Raw genomic sequence first — 23,207 nt, forward strand, 5'->3', positions numbered from 1 at the left:
TAAGATATTTCAGGAACATGCAGGCACCCTGATTTTATCTTTATTTTACCAGAAAGTCCTCCTGAGATCAGAGAACTCTCTTACATGAGAGACCCGACCAAGGTCGCAGCCAAAAACAAAACACACAATAAAACAACATATAAGATAGTGGCTGCTGGTCCAGAACGCAGCCCAACTCATCACATGCACCCAATCTTGGCACCACATCACCCCAGTCTTAAAAAACCTTCACTGGCGTCCTGTCTCCCATCAGATTACCTACAAGATCCTGGTCCTCACCTTCAAAGCCCTTCACCATCTGGCCCCCCCTTACCTCACTGACCGCCTCTCCTTGTACCAACCCTCACGGCCCCTCAGATCCGCCTCTGCCAGTCTGTCCTCCACGCTTTTGGGGACAGAGCCTTCTCCAGGGCAGCTCATAGGCTCTGGAACTCCCTCCCCCAAGAGATCCGTGTCTCCGGGTCCCTCACAATCTTTCAGTCCCACCTCAAAACCGATCTCTTCTCCTCTGCCTATCCCCCCCCCTTTTCCTTTTTTTTTTTTTTTGTGAAGCGACCTCTGAAAGGCATTATATAAATCTGACATATTATTATTATTATTAAAGAAAAATGACTACATGCCTCCAAACACCCTCAATATCTTTCATAAATAAAAAAAATGGTTTAATGTAAAGTCCTCTCACCTGGACTTGCGGTGGGGGAATCCATCGACCTCGACTCGCTGCTGCCTCCTGCACTTTCAGAGTCACTGCACATCCCGCCCTGGCTCCCCTGACTACTGGAGGCCCAGGCTCTCAGCGTGGCCTGGCTCCTCAGCGCTGCAAAAAAACACACACAGACCATCAGTCACACACAAACGGAATAACGACAAGGAAATACAGCTAAATGACAGCTTCCCGTTTAGTGATATTCTTAGCATCAGTTTCAGTTATTTTCAGAGTCGAGTGGCCACAAAGACATGATAGACCTATGACGAGTAAGCAGCACACAACTGTTTTGAATTTAGTCCCTGAGAACATTTCCATGACTCAGAGCACTGGACAAGTCCCTGACAGGATTATATAAAGATACAGGCCAGTTTGCAGGCCGATCTGACCCACAGATATCATGCCAGCCTTGGTCATTCAAACCCCAGCTACAGGTTTGGGGATCACTCAGTTTCTAAAACATTATAGATTTGTGTCGGGAAAAGCTTTACCTGAGGTTTACTTATAAGACATCAAAAATGAACAATTATCCTCATCTATAAAAGTGCTATTTTCATCTATGCGTGAGAAACATCACACCTAAAATTTGTCACAATATGCCTCATTTTGTAAAAGTAAGCATCACATGGGATTTTCTCTAAAGCCTGCAGACATTCACAGAACTAGCTCATACAAAGGCCATCCTTGTTTGGCTCATGATCATCACTTGTGTTCACATTGGCACCCTTAATAATTGAATGAGCACCTTGTATGTCTGTGCTGCTGTTGGACCTCCGCTCGCCGATCTTTGCAGTGCGGTGCAGAGGAATGTCCACTTCGTCTCCACTAAGCACATCACAGGAGGTGATGGATGCCTGCGACAGGTTGCCATGGGAGGAATGAGTGCTGCCCACTGACCTTTTGTTGAACAGAAACCTGGGGAAATAAACAAGTCAGCGTTTGAGATTACGTGTGATGAATTTACCGGTTAGAAAGATTTCTATTGTCCCAAAGCTCAGTATTATTACATTACACGCTGTGAATCTGTGGGGATTTGACAAGACTGTTGATCAACACCAGTAACTCAATCATTACTGCTCCAGGCACTGAGATTTTTGGCTTCAAATTTCTGGTGTGTAATCTTTTTTGTCAACACCCACCAACAAGACATCATGCATTTTTAACTACCTGAAGAAGAGTGTTTTAAATAAGCAAGCGTGACACATTTCAATCTGTTATGCCAAATTTCTTTCTGACAGCTGTTCTACTGAGAGCACTTCAGTGCATTATATTACCTCTTTACAACACACCTGTTGAATCTCTGCTGTGTTTACCGAGCCAACTCATCTCATAGGTAACTAGAATTACAGCTTCACAGTTGTTTGTTTCCGCCAACCAGTTAGGTTGCTGGTACAGTTTATATTTGTGTCTGTGAAAACTTAGATGCTTCACACACACGTCCTCCCCCAGCTAATGATCTATATAATCGGCACAGTTTTAAGGTGGCCACCCAAGATTAGTGTCTCCCCTTTTGTTCTTGAGTTAAGATGTCGAGTAATGGCAAGAAAAGGGTATTTTTTGCAAAACATTATGATGTCTCATTAAAGTTGACCTTTGGTCTTTTGGATATAAAATGTCATCACTTCATCTTTTTATCCAATTAGTCATTTGTGTGAAATGTTATCATTATCAGTGCATGAATTATTAAAATATGGTCAGAAAATGTTTTGTGAGGTCACAAAACACCATTTCAGATTAGTTCATTCTTGAGTCCAAGTGGATGTTTGTACCAAATTTGAGGAAATTCGCTCAAGGCCTTCTTGAGATATTGTGTTTGTGACATTAAGATGGACAGCAGGTCACAGTGACCTTTGACCATCGAATTCTAATCAGTTCATCGTTGAGTCCAAATGAATGTTTGTGCCAAATTTGAATTAACTCCACCGAGGTGTTCTTGAGATATCCATTCACAAGAATGAGCTAGAGGAGATCACAGTGACCTTGACCTTTGACCACCAAAATCTCATCAGTTCATTGTTGAGTCAAGTTAGACATTTGTGCCAAATTAGAAGAAATTCCCAGAAGGCGTTCCTGAGGTATTGGATGAGAATGGGACGTATGAGATTATGGCCATATGGACAAAACAAAACCCTAATCACTTATTTGTAGAGCATATTTTAAACAACTGCAGTTAACCTGATCAGGCACAAAATACCAAAACAGATAAATAGAGAAGCAAACAACAATAAGAACAGAGGAGAACAATAAACAAAGCCTCTGGCTGCGGCAGTCACTGGCACGGAGGCATAAACACAATCCTTGTATTGGGGTGTATATTTCTGTCTACTACAGGAGAACCTAAGCTGTTCTGGTACCCCCCCCTCAAGGTTTCTGTAATTCCATGGCTGCAAAAGGATGTAGATAAAAGTCATGTGGTCTTGCTGTTTTATTTGTTATAAATAACTTCAAAGAATTTCCAGCAAGTTGTGCTATAGGCAGGTACTTAGACTGAAAGAAAGGATTAGGAGCAGAAACTCAAATAAACCCAGCTGGCAAACCACTGCAACATACAGCATAATGTCAAGGTAAAAACATCAGCGACTTCACATCAATGCAAGCAAAAACTCGACTCAAGCGCTTGATTTACATTCTAAGGCACAAAAGCATCCGTCGATCAGTGTCAACACTTGTGATTTATGCTTGATTGTACCAAATAGAGCTACAAAAACACCATTAATCTAACCATTAACTGAAGAAAAGTGAAGCATTGCTTATTTTTTTAGGGGTAATGAGTGTGTGAGTAAGTGAGAAGCTGTTTTTAACACTGCTTTGACAATCTAAGCAGAGTCTTAAGGACAGCTCTAAACCAGAGCCAAACTCTCACGCTCGCAATCTCCCCTGCCGCATGGAGCCTGCGCCACAGATATTTCCTGAGGAAGGGCAACAAATTCAACACGCATTCTGTCTCTCCTTGATTCTCTCTCTCCCGCTTCCTCCCACTCTGACTCACTGTTACCTTTGCTATGAACAACTTCTTAATAAGCAGGAGTCACTTGCAGACATTTTGACACACTCGCATCTAAAACTGAATCCAAAATAACCTTTCATCCTGAAACTATGACCTCAGTTTGGCTCATTATTGACTGTCTTATGATATGGCCACATGTGCGACAATCTGCCCTGAGATGACTGTGTTTGAACTTCAATAAACTATGATAAAGGAGCAAGCAGAAGATAATCACTGAAAATATTTGCGCAAAGCTGAGGAGTTTGGGTCTGACTTTTGAGGTGTACACTTTCTCTTTTGCAAAATGTATTAAATTAAACCTCCTTATTCACAGCTTAACAGTTTTAAAAATATTATTGTCACCACAATTTTTCTAAAATCTTAGTGTGCATCCACAGACTTTGGTACCTGGTATTGTCCGAGGAGATGGAGTCTAAGTGCACACGCTCTTTAGGAAGATTTCTGGGCAGGTTCCGGACAAATTCAGCGTAGCAGTCCCCCGGTTCGTACAACTTGGCACTCTCGGTCAGGGCCTGGTAGTGGGCGGGGAGCGACACAGTCTGCTGCTGCTGCATCTGAAACCAGTTCACTGTCACCTGAGGAAGGACAGATTATTGACTGAGTGAGTGAGACTGGATGAATGAAAGAAAAGGTAAATGAGTAATAAAGTGATTGTAAATAGATAAAAAGACAAACACAAGTATAGACAGACATCCTTGCATGTGCTGTAGTTTCTTCTTTCTATTCAATATAAACAAAACAATTTAAATCAGAATATACAAAAATATTTGGTAAATTAACAAGATTGTGAACTTGACAAAGCATTTGGTTCGAACTTTCAGTACTTGAAAGATATCTGTTTATAAAACTCAATTCTGTGGACACAACTAGATTAACCAATCCCATCTTAAAAATTTGACTAAATTTGGAGCACCCAGGTACCCCATGTACAGAGGCTACATCCTTGATGCAGGTTCGATTCCAATATAGATTTAGTGTTGTTGTTCAGTGTTAGTCCTTGTATCTAGCATTGTACCTGTAACATATTTATATGAATAGACTAAATGTTTATGGATCAGGCTCCCAGGAAAGCAGCTCATTGAAGCCAATTCTTCCCAGTGGCCACTTGTGGGTTTGCCGCGAAACATCCTCTGCAACCCCAAACTTTCCCCCATAGACCACCATTATAACAGAGACATCTGTGAAACTGACACCTCCAACTGAAGTAAATCTGGAAGACAAAACATTTTTTTTGGTGTAGCTTGCAGGTGAGCAACTCCATTGGAATAAATAGGCGCCATCCTGGCATCCTGTGTCTCGGTATTGTTGTAAATCTGTGTGCTAGAAAGTTCAGTTTCCCCTCTCAGTTCATTGGCGTGTTAACAGGCTGCTATTATCATGTCCACTCACAGCTTTGAGTGTGAGGTCACACTGAAAGACCATCTCTCGGATTTGTGTGAGGATGGTGCTCTTGGCGTTGGCCAGATCCATCCTCCTGCCGCCTGCGTCAGCCATACAGCTCTGGTACTGGTCCTGTGCCTCCTCCGCCTGACCACAACAATGAATACAGAGAACAATATGAGGAGACGTGAAAGGAATGCTTAGTACAATGAGGGTGCAGGAATTCAACTGCAATGAACGGCTGCAGAGACAGATTTTGACAACTAATTATTTCCCCACTCTCTTCCCCTTTCTACCTTCTGCAGAGCCTCCTCCTCCAGCCTCCTCTTCTTCTCCAGCTGTTTGTTACCAGCATTAGGCTGCTCCTCCTGGGAGCGGTTGGTAGATGAGTGGGCTTTCTGGTACTCCTCTCTCCTCTGGGCCTTCAGTGCTCGTGCCTTACGCAAGGTTGCATCTGCCTCTTGCTGCCGAAACCACACAGATCGACCACAAAAGCCCATGTGACATTGGTGTGCATCAGTTATCATACACATAATCAGGAACTCCTTTGTGGTTGATTATCTTTGCACATATAGTGAGAGTAAAACTGCAAAACATCCAGGGAACTGAGAAATAGTGCAATTATGAAACCGCCAAGAGAGCAAAACAGATATGTTTCGATTCTTGTTCCCATCCAAAAGGCATATTCTTATATATCACAGACGATGCAAATTTAAAAATCTATTTTGTGTTTTTGCCAAATTGTATTCTATTAAATTAGCTATACTGGCATTAATGTTATCTGACAATTTCCTGGCTGACCACAGTTTGACATTTATTGTGGAATGCTGCTTTCTCTGTAATGCAAAAAGGAAGACGGGACACTCTGCCATCGAGCCAATAATGTACATCATCAAGACGCACTCGCTACATACCATTTTCTTTTGCTCCCTCTGCCACTGCTCCTTGATGTCTTTCCTCAACTTGTCAAGTTCATTTTTACGGGCCAGAAGAGGCTGAGAGGAGATGAAAGGTCAACAATTACATTGAGGCACACAATCTCAAAAGGGCTTTTTTTTTCTCAAAGACTTAACATTAAAGATAATTCAAAAGAGGTGCTGGTTTTCTGATCGGCTATTACTGTTACAGTTTATCACCGTTGCTGACTAGAAGACTACAGGAAGACTTTTTCACTTCATTTGTTAGAAGTATTGGGTGTTGGCCAGAGAATAATGTGATAACAAAACATAAATAAAGATAAACTAAATGTCATCATCATCACTTCCTCATGTTAAAAATTTTGCCCTGTACTTTGAGGGAACAACATTTTGCTCAAGAGGCTCAGTCACAGTCTTTTCTGAGTCTATTTTACTGTAGGTCTTTATTTTTGTGCTCTCAATGTTCATCAGTGAACAGGAAAGGAAAAAGGAAAAACAATTATGCCTCTGTTCCACACGACAGCCACCGCCTGCAAAATGCTTTGAAGTACACCCAGCTGGGTTACAGTCGACGTCTTGCTGCTCACCTGCATGAATTTATTGGTCTGAAGAGCCATTGCAGTTTGAATAAGCAGCTGTTTGTATTCAATGTCGTTCTTGAATGTGGAAACGTAGATGTCACTGAAGGGCATGTAGTCCTTGAACAAACGAAATGAAGAAATTGACATCAGAGTAACACTGACATATGATCATTTGTTTTAATTAGATATGAGGTAACTGCACATTATACATAAATATTTAGTTACCTGTTGACTTGCCAGTGCCTTTGCAGATTCTGCCATTTTGGCATAACTTTTGGCATATTCAATATCTGAAAGAGAAATAGTTGTACAAAAGGGTAGGGAATTAATCACTGTCAACTAATGATTCATTTAAAAAAATAAAGAATAAAATAAAAAAGCATGTCATGTTTCTCACAAAATTAGAATCTATATCTGACAATGTTTTTTTTTTAATGTGTGTGTGTCCCTTTTTTTAACTAAGCTGTGTCCCCACTCTTAATTTAAATTTGAGCGTGAGCTGGATAATTGAATTATCAATCCAGTCAGAGCTGATCAGATCGATGGATGAGAGGAGTAGCTGCTGCTGAGGTAAGTGAAAGCAAACTTTTCGACCCAGCGCAATGAACTGCTAAGTTCAGCTTTCACTCTGTCATATGTTCTGACGCTCCATCTGTGCCCAGAGTACGTGCTGCACTTCGAGACAGTCCAGCTCCAAAATATAAAATCAATATTATCTTGCAATTGTGTTTTATTGACATTTCGAAAATGTTGCTTAACTTTTGGCCAAATCTGTCATGAAAACCACCTTGTCTTTAGTGTGTGTGCGTGTGTGTGCATGTACTCCCGCCGAGTCGGCTGTCCCTTTTACACAGACATGGTTTCAGCGTTGTTACTGCCTCTACTGCGGCTTAACAGTGCAACAACTATGTCCACCCCATTTCCATATTTGTAACTTTTATACAAAATGGTGAGTCAAAATAAGGCAGAACATTCCCACCTTGATCAGGGGCTAAACTCTATGTAGTTGTGAAAATGCATATATAGTAGAGCCATAGCATATCTATAATTGAAATTAATATTACTGAACATAGCAGCTAAATGTGTAGATGTGTTGGAACAAACCCTCTATATTTGGAGTTTACATGTGGGTATAAAGGAGTGAAGCCCTTATTCCCGCCTGACTCAGTTACGTACCTTCTGGAAAACCAAATTGCCACAACTAAATGGCTGTAAAGTGCTCTCAAACACTTCTGAACTCTAACCTTAATTAACAGTCAAAAGGCTTAAAATGGCTCAGGGGTCTATTTTCAAAATGTTACTTCAGTGGTGGGTCACATGCAATTTACAGATAACTGTAAGACTTGTTTCCACTGCACTGAAGCACAAAATGGGGTGAATTTTTACCAACAAATTTATCAATCATCACTTCCATTCTGTATAAACTCTTGGTGCAGTAGTCCTGTTTTGCAATCTAATGTACAATCGGTAGTCAAAAAGTCGTACCCATAGCCAGCCGTTTCTCCATCCAGGCCAGGAGATCTTTGATATACTTGGACCAGGCCTTGGCGTAGAGCAGAGCGGACTCCACCCCGCTGTCATTCTTCTGCAAAGTCAAGTCAACTTCTTCCTCCCGTGACAGCAGCACCTCTGGGCCTGTAGAGTCAACAGAGAGGAGACACACATATCAAAACAAAGTGAACCGAAACACATGGCATCAAGAAAATTGCAGAGTGTTGGATTGATGTGTCTCAGCTCTACTATCCCAACAGACGTGTGTGGGAGGTAAAAGAAAAAAAAAAACATTCAGGTTAAAGTGGACAGTGTAGGAGGATATGAAAGTGCTGGGCATCTTTTCAAATAGCGTTATTTTCTTTTTACTGGTTACACTGTGATGCACCTCTCCCAGTCACCCGCCATCTGATTTAACACAAACCCCATGTGTTTCCCATCCCACACGGAACTACTCCTAAACAGGCAAGGAATGTCAGAAATGTGGACGGAGAGGGGAAAACGAGCAGCTAGTATGAAAAAAGCAACAGAAATAACAGGGGTGGAAGCAGAGGCTTCGGGCGGGTCTACCTCAGGCATTCAAGATACCAGAGCTTAAATCACTCTGTTAACTCACTAGCTGACACTCCAGACTGCCCTGGGCTACAAAGCAATCATTAAATGCTTTGTTATGCAACCATTAATAGCTAAAGCATTTCAGGTTTAATTTATTCCAGATTTTTGCTCAGAAGTAAATGACAGAATCTGAAAAACACTTACCCACAAGGTCATTTTTCTCCGAAACATACCCCTCAGGATCCACACAGAGATTGTCAAAAGACTGTGAAAAAGACACTTCCGATTATAAGGAGTGAATCGCAGACATACAATCAAAGTTAGACATCAGAAGCAACTGGGTTTTCAACACCCCAATTAAGAACAGAAAGAAAGTCTTTTGAGGTTTTTAAATGGAGGCGTTGTAAAATTGCTGCTTTAACTGCACCCTTTGGAAAACTGTCATGTTTGAAAACAAAAAATAGCAAGGCCTGAAAGCTGGAAAAAGAAAGATAATGTCTCACCCTGCTTCTCCTGGTCTGGGGGATCCCCAACCCTGAGCCGCTGTCCACATCTCCCATAAGGAAGTCAGAAACTCTGAGGGGTAGATGTATTATAGATGTATGTCAGAAATGCAGCTCGGTGTGGTAAATTAGGGATGGTCCTTACAACAAATTGACTTTTTAACAGATTTAAACTCACATTGTCTGACAAGATTTGCATATTTCAAATGCAGAAATGTGTGCAGTTGTGCACCGTGCATCATAAACATTGCACGATATCCTACAAAGCAACTCACTAAATGAAAGTTGATGAATAGCAATTATTGAAGACAATATCCTTTAGGAAAATAAACCTTTGAAAAATGTCCCTGATTACAACAACAGCATTTTATTGGATAATCACAATCGTATAAAATAGAATAATCTAAACATTATATTTGACCGACTAGCGTTTCTAGTGTCAACTAGCAACGGTAGCAGTGACTAGTCAGATAATTCGCCACATCTCTAGACCAAACTGCAATCTATTCAGTAACCAAGGGGTTTAAAAAAAATGCAAGTGTGAAGAACACTATTGTTTACTCTGACTGGAAAACAGCAGATCTACAATTCAAAACAAATACACCAAGGACAGAAAGATTTATGACAGATTTAAGATTAAAGACTGACTAAAGTCAGCCCTGCTTTTCTTACACAAGAAAACCCTAGTGGTGTTGAAAAGCATACAAGCATTGTACTCACACATTGCCGAATGTGAATGCCAAAGTGTCAATGGATGTGTGTATCTCGCCAAATATAGCTTTTGTGTTTTCTGGAGTCACTTCCTTGAAGTTAATGCCTGCAGAGAGTGATAAAATACACAAGAACTTCAGCCAAAATTGAATGGTATTACAAACCAGCTTATGCAAACACAATGATTCAACAAGTGTATTAACACAGCTGGGCCTGTGTGTGGCTGGGCGATGAGGCCTTATCCACCGATATAATAAACACATGCACTGTAGATCAAAACCAACAACAATGTATTAAATGCAGTAGGGCTGTAAAATTCTGGTCGACTGGTTGATCGTTTAGTCATACTCTTGTCAGACCAAATTTTCATTGGTAGGACAAGACCGCGTGTGTTTCTTTTCCCAGTTGAAAATGGCAGTTGTTGTTGTTCAGCTATTATATTTGTCCTCTGTGATGGTTGGTCTTAGCTGAGTTTGTCCTGCCCCTTCTCCACTGTGATTGGACCGCTGGTGTAAAGTGACAATTGTGGCATTTTACCCAAAGTTTAACATTTTTCAACTCTTATTTCAAATAGGCAATCTGCTAATAATCACAACAGATTTATTATACTAGGTCTAAGATTATTATTATTTCACTATGTCTATTATTACAGCTTTTGTGTTTTCTGGAGTCACAAGTCTAAGATTTGTATTATTTTACTAAGTCTATGATTTTTCTCATCGGTCCTGTTCAACGCTTGAAAACTGGTGAGAGACTTATGGATACAGCTTAGGTGAAAAAGCATTACGGTGCACAGTTTATTTTCAGATAACATAACATTGGAGAAGACATGTATTTTTTACTCGAGGTATTCCACTTGCCTAAACAGAGTTAACTTGCCCTGGGATAGTGTTGATGCTGAGCTCTGAAAAAAACGCCTTGGGTCGATTACACTCAGTGCAATGTGGCATTTTAGTTAATCTAGATATCAGAAGATTGCTTTTTCCCCACTGACTAATCAATTGGTTGAAGAGTTGGTAGAATTTCAGTTGACAAAGACTTTCTTTCATTTTGTTTACTTTCTGCAGTCAAAACTAATAAGAGGCCATAGTTAACTGTTTGGCTTTTGTGGGGGAGCTGTTAATCACCTCTTCAAGGGCTAAAGTTGTTTCAAGTAAGTGTTGACATTCCCCTCAATGACAGACAAAAAGTTAAGCCCTCTGAGTAGTTACACAAGGTCAAGAGTCTTAAAGACAACACTATGAAAACAGCTTAAAATCCACAACCGTTAGAGCAGAAGCAGTCTTAGGCAATGATGACAGTCAATGTCTTCCCACCAACTCAGAAATGTCTTCTTTGACACAGCTTTTGAGGATCTTCAAGGATGGATATTCAAGAAATATTCAGAAAAAATCCCAAATTTTCCCTCCTTTGTTCCAGTGTATTATAATCCCACAGGCCATCTTCCATGTCGATCATGCACAGAAGAGACAATCCATTGTATACACTCTTTATTTTGGGATCTTCTGACGGCAAGACGTCCACCTGTTTTTGAACTGTAGGGCCATCGAAGCTTCGCAAATCTTCAAGAATGTGTGCACAGAGCTTTCCTTGTCAGAGAGAAGTTTACTCAGCAAGAGGACATTTGCAGAGAGCAATCGAAGGAACCGAAGACGCAGTGAAATCCGACTAAGCCGAGTACTTCCTGTCTGCCCACAACAGGAAACACTCACACAGCTTGAGTTCTGTGACATGTAACACTACACATATTTTTGACAACACTTACCTTTTCTCTCTGTCACCTAACATTGTGGTTCAGTAACTGGCACCCAAAAAAAAACCAAAAACACAGCTCTAATCAGTTCCAGTTTCCAGTCTGCTTTCTAGCTTTTGTGCTTCCATTTTTTCTTCATAAGAGCAAATTCGATCCATGTCAGTGGTGGCTGGGTAATTGTAAATTTCCAACCTACGACAAAGCGTAGAAGGGTCATGGCATCCTGGGATGGGGAGGGAACCCTACGGTCCAGGAGAGATTCTTGAGGACACCAGAAGAGAGAGGGGAGAAGGCGAGGTGCAAGCCTCTCTGCCGTGCACCTCCCTGGTCCTGAATGCTAGCGTACAACTCTGCGCTGACTTCTTCCTCAGGACATCCTGTGGGTCTCATAACAATGATTCCAGAGCTCAGCCCCCCTTGTCACGATTGAAATATGGAAACTGCATAATTCAAGTACAGGCGCCATTGTTTCTCACGGTTGAGCCGTAAATGGGACAGTTAACCCCTGAAAAATGTCTATAGTGAGTTAAAAGCATGTCATGATGTTCTGATGATTGTGGCTTAATATCACATGATTTATCAGGTGTGATAGGCCATTCAAAAAATAATGAACCCTTTGAGACCTGGACATCACTTTACTTGTGCTGCTCTAAGAATCCTTTCGCAATTTATTTAAAACCTTTGAACATTGGTGTGATTTCTTTAAAATAACATCAAGAAAAGGCATTAAGCAACTTTGTGAGAAATGTTCCACAAATGTAAAGTAATTAGTAGATTTGAATATTTTTTAAGCTAGGGAAAAATGTCTCAGAAAAAGGGTGGAGGATAAAAATCTATGTTATAATCATCATAATAACATATTTAAAATTATGTTACAGAATTCTTATATTTTTATGGAATTTTTTCAAGTCTAGTTTGTCTTGTTTGGGGTTTTTTGTTTCAGTCTTTATAATGTTTTTTGTTTGTTTTGTTTTAAATAATTTCTTGCTAATTTTTCGGTCATTTCTTTTTCAGTTGCTCTTTGCCTTCTTCCCTTTTTTTTGGAAATCAAGACATTTTTTGCTCAAGTCTCAGAAGGTTAAATATAATAAATGTATTAGTGAATTGGTTAAAGTGATTAGTAAACTGAAAAAAAATGCAGAAAAGAGTGACCATTGTGTGCTTTTCCTAGGTTAAATAAATCTACAATAGGTTTATCTGAACAGGGACTGAAAAATGATTTTGACATACAAGATTAATTGCAGTAAACAAACACACTCTGTCAGCTTCAAGCATTTTCCCCAGACAAAGGGGGGCAGAGCGCAGGGAAAGAATTTCAATAAGTTGAGGAAGTTGACACTTTTATTTCAGTGCCCTGCAGTTTTTCACTTGGAGGAGGGGAAAATCAACACTCTCAAAATGTGATCAGGGAAAGAAATCCCGTCTGGGTCTGACTTGAACCAGAGTCTGTGAGAAGATCATATCTTCGATGACACACAAACAGAGAAGGAGCATGGGCAATACAACAATAGCCCTCTCTGTCTGAACATCAAACTCTTCGCATCATTCAGCTGAGTGGAGCTGATCGTGTTTTTAACATTTTCTGGGTAATTAAAATGTGCAGTTTCAGGTGAATAACAACAGCAGGGGAAGAGTCTGAGTGGATAACATCTACATGTAAATGGCATTTGAAACTGGTTAGGCAACCATGTGTTTGGAGAGGGAGGGAGGGAGGATTTCTTTCCAGTAAATTCTGGCAGCTGTCCAAATGCCCCAGGTGTCACGAGGATCAAAGGGCAACATGAGTGAGGAGACGACACACTCTGAAGACACAAGAGACGCACGAGGCCTGTTATCATCCAAACCTTTGAGTCTACATCTCTGATGTCTCCCTGATTCATTCTTCTCTCAGCCTCTCCTTTTCAGCCCTCCTCTGGCTTGCTGACTGTGTCAATATTGTGTTACCTACTGGCCATTAGGGGACTGTCCATCCAGGACGTGTGATGATGTAAGGCACCCCCTTGTGGACGGCAAATTTCCAAGTTACTGTGTTTTCTGCAGGACTTAATGACAGGGCTTTCCTTAATAAATAGGAAAACTGGCACGCTGCACTACCGTTCTGTGCAGGTGCATCATCGTTCTTGGCTGTTAGTGTATTGATGCACATTTTCGGTGAGATTTTAGCAAAGGAATTTAATAAATATCTCGGGAAGTACTCGTTCCTGAAAGTGATAAACTCGCCATACTCAAAAATTTTGGTAAAGCCTTGATAAGTCGTTTATGAAGAATGCGAATGTATATACGGTGGCAGGAATGAATAAGCGTGTACTTCTTTCTACTCCTTTTCGAACATGTTATATTTACGTTTAAGTGGCTTGAGTATTTGTAACTGAGAGTGATGTATAGGTTTCGTGTAGGCCTTTTTTTCCCTTTTTGTTTTTGTTCATTGGACTTGGCTTTTATTCTTCATTCACTCATTCATTAAGTATTTTTGTATTTAGAGATGCACCAATCCAAATTTTTCTCTTTCAATCAAGATTAAATACCTCTACTCAGGATATCTGAGCGCTCTCTTGTTCTCAAATGTCTGTAAGCCTCAGCCAGTTTTTACTGGGATCAGGACAACACTGAATTTCTTTTGGATCAAAGGCACCCTGATCCTGCTAAAAACGTTTTGGACTTCACAAACTGAAAGTTTGATCCAGATCAAAATCAGGACGGGATTACATGATCTAATCCGATTTCAGATTTTTTTTCGGCCTATTTTCAGGATTTGATCCTATCTAATAGCCAAAATCCAACCAGATTACTTCTTCTGCCCCCCCCCCAAAACAATTTGCAGTTCCCATATTCTAATTGAAATTGCTGAAAATCTTGATCATCACTGAAACGTATATCATGCAAGAAAGCCAATAAAAACAAACTGAATGGCTAAAGTTGTCATATTGACATTTAAGGTGTGTTGACTGATTAATGACGGCGACTCCTCTATTGAGTAACATAAATCATTCCACCTTAATAGATGCCGGAAGCAGGCATGTAGCCTTTCAGCATCACAGTGAATTAAGTATTTTTTTTATCACTTTATAGCTGCTAACTGTTCACTAGTAAACTGAAACTAAAAGTAAACTGCAGCGAAAGATCTTTTCATTTTATGGTTACAGCTGACTAATGTTTGTAAACTTGTGACTGAGGGTGTGTCATATCAGACTGTGCACAATAATACCAGTGTAAATTTTAACATGATAAGAAAAATCAATACTTCAGCATTTTAGACCCTTTTAGCATCTTGTTGCTCAGAGTTAAGTCATTCATCGACTCCTCTGTCAGCAGCACAGCATTTCTCTCTCCCTCCTCTCTCAGCGTGTGCATGCAGGAATTGGTGTCATCAGGCCGTCTTTGCCATAAAGTGAGCCTACGCGATGCTACACATAAACTACATATACTTCACAACCTGTCAGAATAATTACAGTTGTCTGTGTGTACGTGTGTGTCTGATGTTTGGTGCTGAGTGACACACGTTACAGCTGAAAGAGCAGAGCGTGGAAGAAAAAAAAAAAACGTTTCCTTTTTGGATTCTTCCAAAAGATAAAAAAAAATCACCTGTTAATTTATTTTATATATATTTAGCTAAATATAGATTAAAGGGTATATATTTTTTGGGATTCAGTATTTATAAATGTACAAACTGAATATTTGATGGCGATGTATTACATTTATGCTGATTTATTAAACTATAACACTTATTTTGTTGCAACTGTATGAAATTCAGAATAAAATATTCAGTATTTTGCCCTATCCTGAAGAATATTGTTACCACAAAAATATCCTGATAATATTTTAGGACCACATCGCCCGACTCTACTTGCCACTGTAGGAACAGTGTTTACATAATCTTCTAACACGTGCACACGTGCATGTGCCTTAAGGAGCACAGTAATTAAACAAAGCACTACACCTCTGCCTAAACAGCCTCATACTGGATTGGTGCGTCACTATTGGGATTATCAGAGGGAATTTTTTTAGTGCCTCAGAAATGTAGGAATTTTAGGAAAACTCCTGTGTTTTACAGCTTTAAAAAATGAGAGAACTGGTGGAAAAATTGTGAGTTAGACTTTGCTGGGTGTCATGATGCCTGAAATAAGGTCTGTGATTTACACAAGCTGAAGAGACTTTCACATTTTGATTGTTGATGTTAAACACCTTAGTTAATACCCCACACATGGATTTTGAAGCTTTCATGTAAAAGGCAGTTGCTAACGAATGGCTGAATGAGATGACAGAGCGTCATCAAATCGAACACAGCTCTGCAGCCTCATTGTGGAAGGGATGTTAAATGATGCGACTGTGATGTAGTTTGTTATAGCCAATGTTAGCTTTTCACCTCTGGCGATTGCATTTAGGACTCAAAAACTCAAACGTGGTGCTCATTTGTGAGGATTATCTTGCTAAACAAAACAAAAATGTTTGTTTGCCACTGAATTTGTTTTCTGCAGTAATTCAAAATCCAATTTTAAAAAAAACCCATCAGCTTTTTGACGAGGGAACCACGGTGACACTAACTTCCAGGTCAGCGTACAGAAAAGTGTCATCCCTGGAGCAACTCTACTAAAGTTAGTCTCGACAATACCAATAATTCCTATCGCCGATCTAACAGCGGATGTCTTTTGTTTCCTTTTTGCATTCTAAACATTGTCAAAGCACTAGTCAATGGACTACAGATGCAGACATACCATCTTCTGCATTCTTTAAGAGTAGGTCACAACTCAGATATTGAGATAAGGCAGGTGAGCTGTAAGACAAACACACACCTCACAAAAACCAGGAAAAGAATGAAGACACGTGGATGTGCTTGACCGACAAGCAGCCTGCCAAGGGGCCTCCGCGGTCGCTGAAATATGGAATGCAAATTACAGCCGTGAAGTCTCCTCTGTAGAGATTCTTGTGTGCGAGAGGAGTGAAGAAATACCATTGCAGCGGATCACGTTTCTAGCAGACTGAACTCGTGAGTTGAGATTCCTTTTATTTGTATTCATTCAGGAGACGGGACATAGATCTGTTGCTGTAGGAGTAATAACTTCTCATATTGTGACCTTTTAGAAACAAATCTCCTCGCCAACTCTAACCAAGAACAAAGCAATAAAATATGACTGCAGGGTGTTTCCCACACTAGTCTGGAAGACTGACGTAGACCCTTAGCCTGAACAGTGAGATTTCATGCCAAGATATTTGAGCATCATGTGGGCGCCTGTGTGTTTTTACCTGTATGTCTGTGTGCGTCCATGCATGCTTGTGAGTAATTACTGACCTTTGACCTTGGCAATGACGGTGCCAGCCGCTCCCAGGATGTCTACAGAGTTGAGGGTCTGATGTTTGCCGATGACGGCCTTGAGGACGCGGAGAAGCTCTGCCAAACGTTCCTGCACCACCTTCTGAAGACTTTCGGGATTCTCTGGAAGAGAGAGTGCACAAGTAGGTCAGCCAGGTTAAAGGGATAGTTCATATTTTTTTAAAGTGGGGTTGTATGGGGTACTTATCCATACACAGTATATCACATACAGGAGATCAATCGGCACGCCCACGGTTTGGGGAGACAGGCAGGAGTCCAACATGGAAGCTAAGCACTCTACTGCTGTAGAGGAGTCAGCAACAAAATGTATTTTAGCCACATGAAAAAGTTCCACCTAAAAAACTTAATATCAGTTTAAGTGTATGCTATATTAAGAGTATTTTTACTGCTTAATGTCACACAGTGATTACAAAGTGAAAAATGAAGCCGCCACATTGCTGTTTTCAAAGCCAGACTCCTGTGTGACTTCGGTGTTAAAAAAAAAGGTTGTTCAGATTCACTAAAGTCACACAGCCAACACGAACTAACAAACTGATCAAAGCAGTGTAAGACCTGCAGTGTTCAGCAAACTAAAAATACTGTTTTTGTCAATGGACTCTGGTGGCTTTAAGAAGAGCCGAGGGGAACTGAAGCTGTTAATGGCTTCCCTGTCAGGATGGGCTGTCTGATGGAAAGGTAAAGTGGTGAAAATATGTTCAATACAGCGTACACTTAAACTGATATTGATTTGTTATGTAGGACTTTTTTTAGGTGGCTGAATTCTGTTTTATCGCTGACCCCATCGACAGCGGTACATTACATGGTTTCTGTGTCAGACTTCAAACTGTTTCTCCAAAATGAGGGTGTACTGACTTCTACTGTTTGTAATACATTTACTAAGAAAAAGCACCTCACACAACCCTTTAGGTCATGTAAGCATCAAGATCCTGACAAAAAGATTCATTTAATCCGGAAACCCAAGTGCCATGCACAGTTTGCAATCACGCATTTTCATCTATTAGTCAAAGTCACCACCATCACACTACATTTTGAGTCACAGATCAAAGAAGTTCTTGGCATTCTTTTTGTCAAAGCCACAAACGTTATATGAAAAATATTTTGTCATTCTGAAACTATGAAACTGTCGTCTTTGTCTGATCCAGATGATTCCTTCAGGGCAGCTAACACAGTACATGTTCTATTATGTTTCTGTGCCTCCAGATAAAAAGTGGAAGACAGTTTTGGTTGAGAGGCAGTGACTAACTCAGTTGTTGCGGCATAAAACTACTGTGATGCAACCTCTTTTCTGCTTCCTCCAGGCAGAGTTACACCATGTACAGCAGAAAACGCATGTGTCTATGTAAACAGGTCACAGTATGTCAGTCACAGTTACAGCGCTCTCACACAGGTAGAGCTGATGAATACAGAAATGATGACGCGTTGTTCGTGCTTCTGCGGTCACAAGTGAGACAAAGTCACACTTGTACTTTAAAGAAACGCCCCAGTTAACATAAAAAACACAGATTTTATCTGAGTCAGTCAGTTAAAAGTGACAGCTAAGTGCTATGTTTTTTATTTTTCCTGCTTAAGCAACGAATAAACACAACTGTAGTGCAGAGTTTATGTATGATACAATTTGTTAAATGCAATCTAATAAAAGAACACACACATTAAATAAGGGTGAAGAAATTACATTTTAGAGGTGAGTGCAGTGGTGAACATGGTAGTTAGTAACCTTTACACGCAGCAATCTGAAGACAGTGTGAGCAGCAAAAAAAAAAAATAATAAAGTTGAGGGAGATCTTTCCATTACCAGTGAGGTTTTAGAAGATGACACTTGAGGAGGAACAAAATGTATGAAATGCCTTTAAATCACATCCATCCCTTTATTTTACAAACCATATCACACTCCATCAGTTACTCTGCTATGAAAGTTATGCTTTTCCTGTAGGACCACGCAAAACGGTGAAGGGTTGTACATCATTTATCTGCATCATTTATCTGATTGTGAGCACTTTTAAAATCAGTGTTACATTGTGTTTTTCAGACAATAAAGCTTTATCAAAAAATAACTTTTTAACCCATCAGCCAATAATATGAATATAAAAAAATTACCAGCCGAGCTCATTTTTTTAGACTTAGAGTGTTAAGCCCTATTTACACAGAAATCGCTCTACAGGGCGGCTAAAAAGTCCCATCTTTATGCCTCCTTAGCATTTTTACAAAAGAGCCAAATAACAGCTGCACCGTACCGCTCCAATGTGTGATTTTAGACAGCATGACAGCAACACGGAAGCAAAAGAGGCTCAACAGGAGTGACGGTTAACACAACAGCACCTGCCTCTAGTGTGACAGATCATATATGTGTCTGCAGAATAAAAGAACAACTTGGACTGGACTTTATTGTTTTCCCAATTTACAGACAGTGTTCTTCTTTGAGTTAGCCACTAACTGCTATTATCTGCTTTTTAAATCTCCCACATCACTAAAACGTCACACCCATCCTGCTGGCTGTCCCTTTTTATACAGACACCATTTAAATGTTTTGTTTGTACCTCTAGAGGTGGCTTGAAAGCGAGACAAGTCTGTCCCCTGATTCTACGACCATACCTTTAAATACAGAGCAGTGAAGCGGCATGATGGTATGATATTCCCGCCTTTAACAGGCAGTGTAAAAGGGACTTGTGTGTCAAGCTAGATAGCAGAAAAAGCCCATAAATAACAAAAATTGCTGTACATTTAGCAGTTTTTTTTAAAACTATCTTGGTAAAAATATTTACCTGCCAGTGTGGCAATCAGAGATTCACTTTCCCGACAAAAAAAATCTACGTGCATGAGGCTCTTGACTTGTGCTAATATCTGTTTCTGGGTTAAATGAAAGCCAAAAAGAAAGGCAGTAAGACTTGACACATAATGAATCTTGTCCAGAGATAGTCAGTCTGTCTCCCGTTCTGATGCAGGCTTATCAGCAGAGCTTCTGCAAGTTCGCGCCAGACAATAGGTGAGTTCATGTCTAACTCGCTGCTTTAGAAGAAGCAGGGACGCCGTCTGGAAACAGAAAAGTCATCTGTTTTTCATCAAGGCCACCCCATCAGGCAGTGGCATGAGATGAGAGACTGAATTTATTGGAACATTAAAAGGAATTACAGAGGGCGTGAAAATGAGAGCCTGTGTGTGAGTGTGTTTGAGTGTTACCCATTTGACTCCTCTCTTATTCAGAGACACATACAAACACTAATTCAACTGAATGGTGTAAAACATGGTAGAGGAGCGATAATCAGCAACTGAGACATAAGCCCATCTGTGACTCTATTTCACAGGAATGACAGGAGAAAGAAATTACTGTAGACACTAGACGAGAAGATTTTTAAATGGATCACAAGGGCACATTTACACCTGTACTTTCATGTGGTCAGGCACTATCCCATTGCAATCCAATCACCCAAAACGCATTTTAATGTCTAAAGGGGGGCTTTGCCGCTAACTGTGTTTATCAGCTTTGCGGTCTTGCCAACAGCTCTCTGAAGCCCCTTTTTACATTGCCTGTAATTTGGAAATGTAACAAACACCCCCCTTTAAAGAGGTGGTTATATGAGGTGTTGTCCTTGCTTAAACTTGAGAAATTAAGACATAATTTGAATGGATCCTAAAATAAACTCACTAAAATATGGTCTCCATATTCTGATCATGTAAAGGGTCTGACTGCTTGAAACGTCATATGTCACAACATCCCACTGGTGATTTCTTTCTTTCAAGTAAATGTCCACAAATTGGGAAAAACAGCGTACCCTTAAAAACAGCTCCTTACCCTCTGAGCAGAGGACGAAATTAATTGTCATATAACAGGGACGGTAAATGTTTAGGTTTATAAAATGCTGCCAACATGTATATGTCACACTAAATGCGTCACACTAAACATCACACCAGCAGAATGATGCTGCTGTTGTTTGGGTCTGTGTTGAAATGCTGCTGAAATGCAAAGGCTGCATAAAGAAGGGACTTTGTGGCGCGATGTTAGTGTAAAAAGGGCTGAAGACACTCTCCAAATGTACACAAATTAAAGGACACAAGAGCAACACTGGCATCCATCTTGCTAATTAGAAGCCCTGCTCCTTGCCTCCACCCCCATAGGATTAGAGAAAAAGCTTCCTGGAGAGCAGGGGGGACTCACCTGCCTGCCTGCCTCAGGGCGAGAGGTCCCTGACCCCACGCCACACACTTTGAGGTATCCCTCCCTTCTGACACTGACAATGGGCCTTCATTAAGCACCCTCGCCTTCCTTTTAACCCCCATTCTCTCTTGTGGTCATTGGGTCGTTTTTGGTTAGCTTAGTGGTGTTTGAAGATTTATATCAAAGACGTGTGTGGTTGAACCATTAGCATATGAGAGCCAGCCCTAATGAGGTCCACACCTGAGGATTTTGACTTTGCATGACAGAAGTGGATCACAACTAAGGACGCTGCGAGCAGTAATGTTGGTTAGAATCACCCATTTCCCTGTCCTCTGAAAAGATTTAATTAGACTTATCTGTCCCTCGGAGAAGCGAAGGGGAAACAATTGTGGGGAAATAACAATAGCTGTGATGTTGTGGAAACATAGACAGAAGGATGTCCTGAGCCAATCTGCTGAGTTGGAACCGAAGCCAATCAAGGCTTTTTTTTTTTTTAATGGATTGGTATTGGCTGTATTCTTTGTTTACTGTCACCCGCTGTCAGCTGTCAAAAATGCTTCACTGTGCAGAGTTAAAACGCTGTAATGGAGTGGCACAAACAAACAAATAGCAGCCAGCAATTTCAATTAGGGGTACACACACTGACAGCCAGCTTCAGTGAACAAAGACCATGTCCACACTAATGAAAGCAGAGCTACTTTGGGTGTTAAAAAACATTGTCTATCATGCATCGACTCCAGCAGCATCATGCACATTACCTTAGAAGTACTGTGTAAGAGAGGCTGTCAAAATCCAGTATATATTTCCTGCAACAAGTTACATTTCCCTTTTTTTTTAAATTTAGAGCCGTCTCATGTAGCAAGACCTATCTCCACAGCACTGTGTCATTATAGAGAAAGGTCTCGAAGCACACATTATTATTCTGCTATGGGGAAAAAAAGATGATCTGGCTGGTTTGTATTTCTTTAAACCAATCACAATTGTCTTGGGCTGCATTAAGCCCTGCATGCATGGCCTTGTAAAATAGCGTCATGGGGGTGCATTTGCATGTGCGGATGTGAGCAGCACTGTCATTAAAATTGTTAATTATCTGCAATAGGAAACACCAAAAGAACAGCAACGTATGTCCACTGTGTGATTCAACTCTGAGCATTTTACAAAGATATTACAGAAGCTTGTGAGGTGAAACGGTTCAGTACACTGGTACAGTCAATGTCACAGTGTCACTAGTGCATGCTGCTGCCAAGGTAAAAAGATGTGGCAAATGTGACTGGAAATGTAAAAAATCAACAGGCATGAGAGCCCTGCGATACAGAGTCTGCTTTTATGAAGTATGTTCACAAGTTGTAGTTTTTTATGTGTTGTACATTTTCACAACAACTCACTCAAAAAACAAAGCAGGCATGCCTTATTGCACGATCCAAATCTTCATCAAAACGTGCCATTTTCAGCGTTCAGGTTGTTAGCGTGGACATTTTTGTTTCCTGCAGCAAAGGGGATTTTGAAAGCAATAACACCTAGATAGCTACAGGGGAGGCAGAATGCCGGCCTAAGTAGCCGGCCAAATGCAGGCCTTAAGGTTTCACACACATTCATTTATTTGTGGCGGTCCGCAACAATTAAAACATCTGCATCGATCTGATCAGCTCTGACCTGATAGGTAGATCTATTATGCACCCCGAGACTCAAACTCCTCAAACTGCTGCTCAGGGAAAAAAGAACTCATGATGGACCTGCAAAAACTATTCATTTAGAGAGTCTCTAAATATATTTAAAATCTTTCCTAGTTATGATTGCTGCTGTTAGTCTATACACAGGAAAATACTTTTGTCAAGGACCATTTTTTAAGTTTCAATTATTTTTTTTAATTTTTTTTACAAAGGTAACAAGAAACTAATTTCATAAGGGTTAAAATGTAGACGACCTTTTTGTCAAGTAGGAGGGTGCACATGGCTTAACCTCCACAGTCTGTGTGCAATTACGCTCCTTAGATCATTGTAAATTCTTCATCCTAAAAACCCAGATTAAAAAATCCAAACAAAAGAATTGTATTTAACAATCAGAAATGGGAATAAAGTTATCAAAACAAGGTCAAATTTTGTGTGACAGCTCATACTGATCACC

At 40.4% G+C, this 23,207-nt stretch overlaps 1 protein-coding gene across 3 annotated transcripts in view; it reads right to left on the reverse strand.

Annotated features, from left to right (window-relative positions):
- Nucleotides 1–23,207, reverse strand: part of LOC121951374 (rho GTPase-activating protein 29-like) — a 45,193-nt gene that overhangs the window by 7,636 nt on the left and 14,350 nt on the right. The window contains exons 3-15 of one of the 3 annotated variants that reach the window (XM_042497674.2): nt 16,892–17,035; nt 9,861–9,957; nt 9,141–9,213; nt 8,842–8,902; nt 8,077–8,226; nt 6,817–6,881; nt 6,598–6,708; nt 6,008–6,088; nt 5,390–5,557; nt 5,103–5,240; nt 4,101–4,288; nt 1,452–1,621; nt 683–817 (exon numbers count right to left, since the gene is read on the reverse strand). In XM_042497674.2, coding sequence (XP_042353608.2) covers nt 683–817; nt 1,452–1,621; nt 4,101–4,288; nt 5,103–5,240; nt 5,390–5,557; nt 6,008–6,088; nt 6,598–6,708; nt 6,817–6,881; nt 8,077–8,226; nt 8,842–8,902; nt 9,141–9,213; nt 9,861–9,957; nt 16,892–17,035 — 1,581 coding nt within the window. Of the gene's footprint in view, nt 1–682; nt 818–1,451; nt 1,622–4,100; nt 4,289–5,102; nt 5,241–5,389; nt 5,558–6,007; nt 6,089–6,597; nt 6,709–6,816; nt 6,882–8,076; nt 8,227–8,841; nt 8,903–9,140; nt 9,214–9,860; nt 9,958–11,116; nt 11,509–11,616; nt 11,931–16,891; nt 17,036–23,207 lie in introns of those variants that run through there. The other 2 variants (XM_042497675.2, XM_088085792.1) reach the window with 2 other exon arrangements.

The sequence above is a fragment of the Plectropomus leopardus genome, chromosome 12 (genome assembly GCF_026936395.1).
Source record: "Plectropomus leopardus strain MGB_pleo_1.0 chromosome 12, ASM2693639v1, whole genome shotgun sequence".
Classification (NCBI taxonomy): Eukaryota; Metazoa; Chordata; class Actinopteri; order Perciformes; family Serranidae; genus Plectropomus; species Plectropomus leopardus.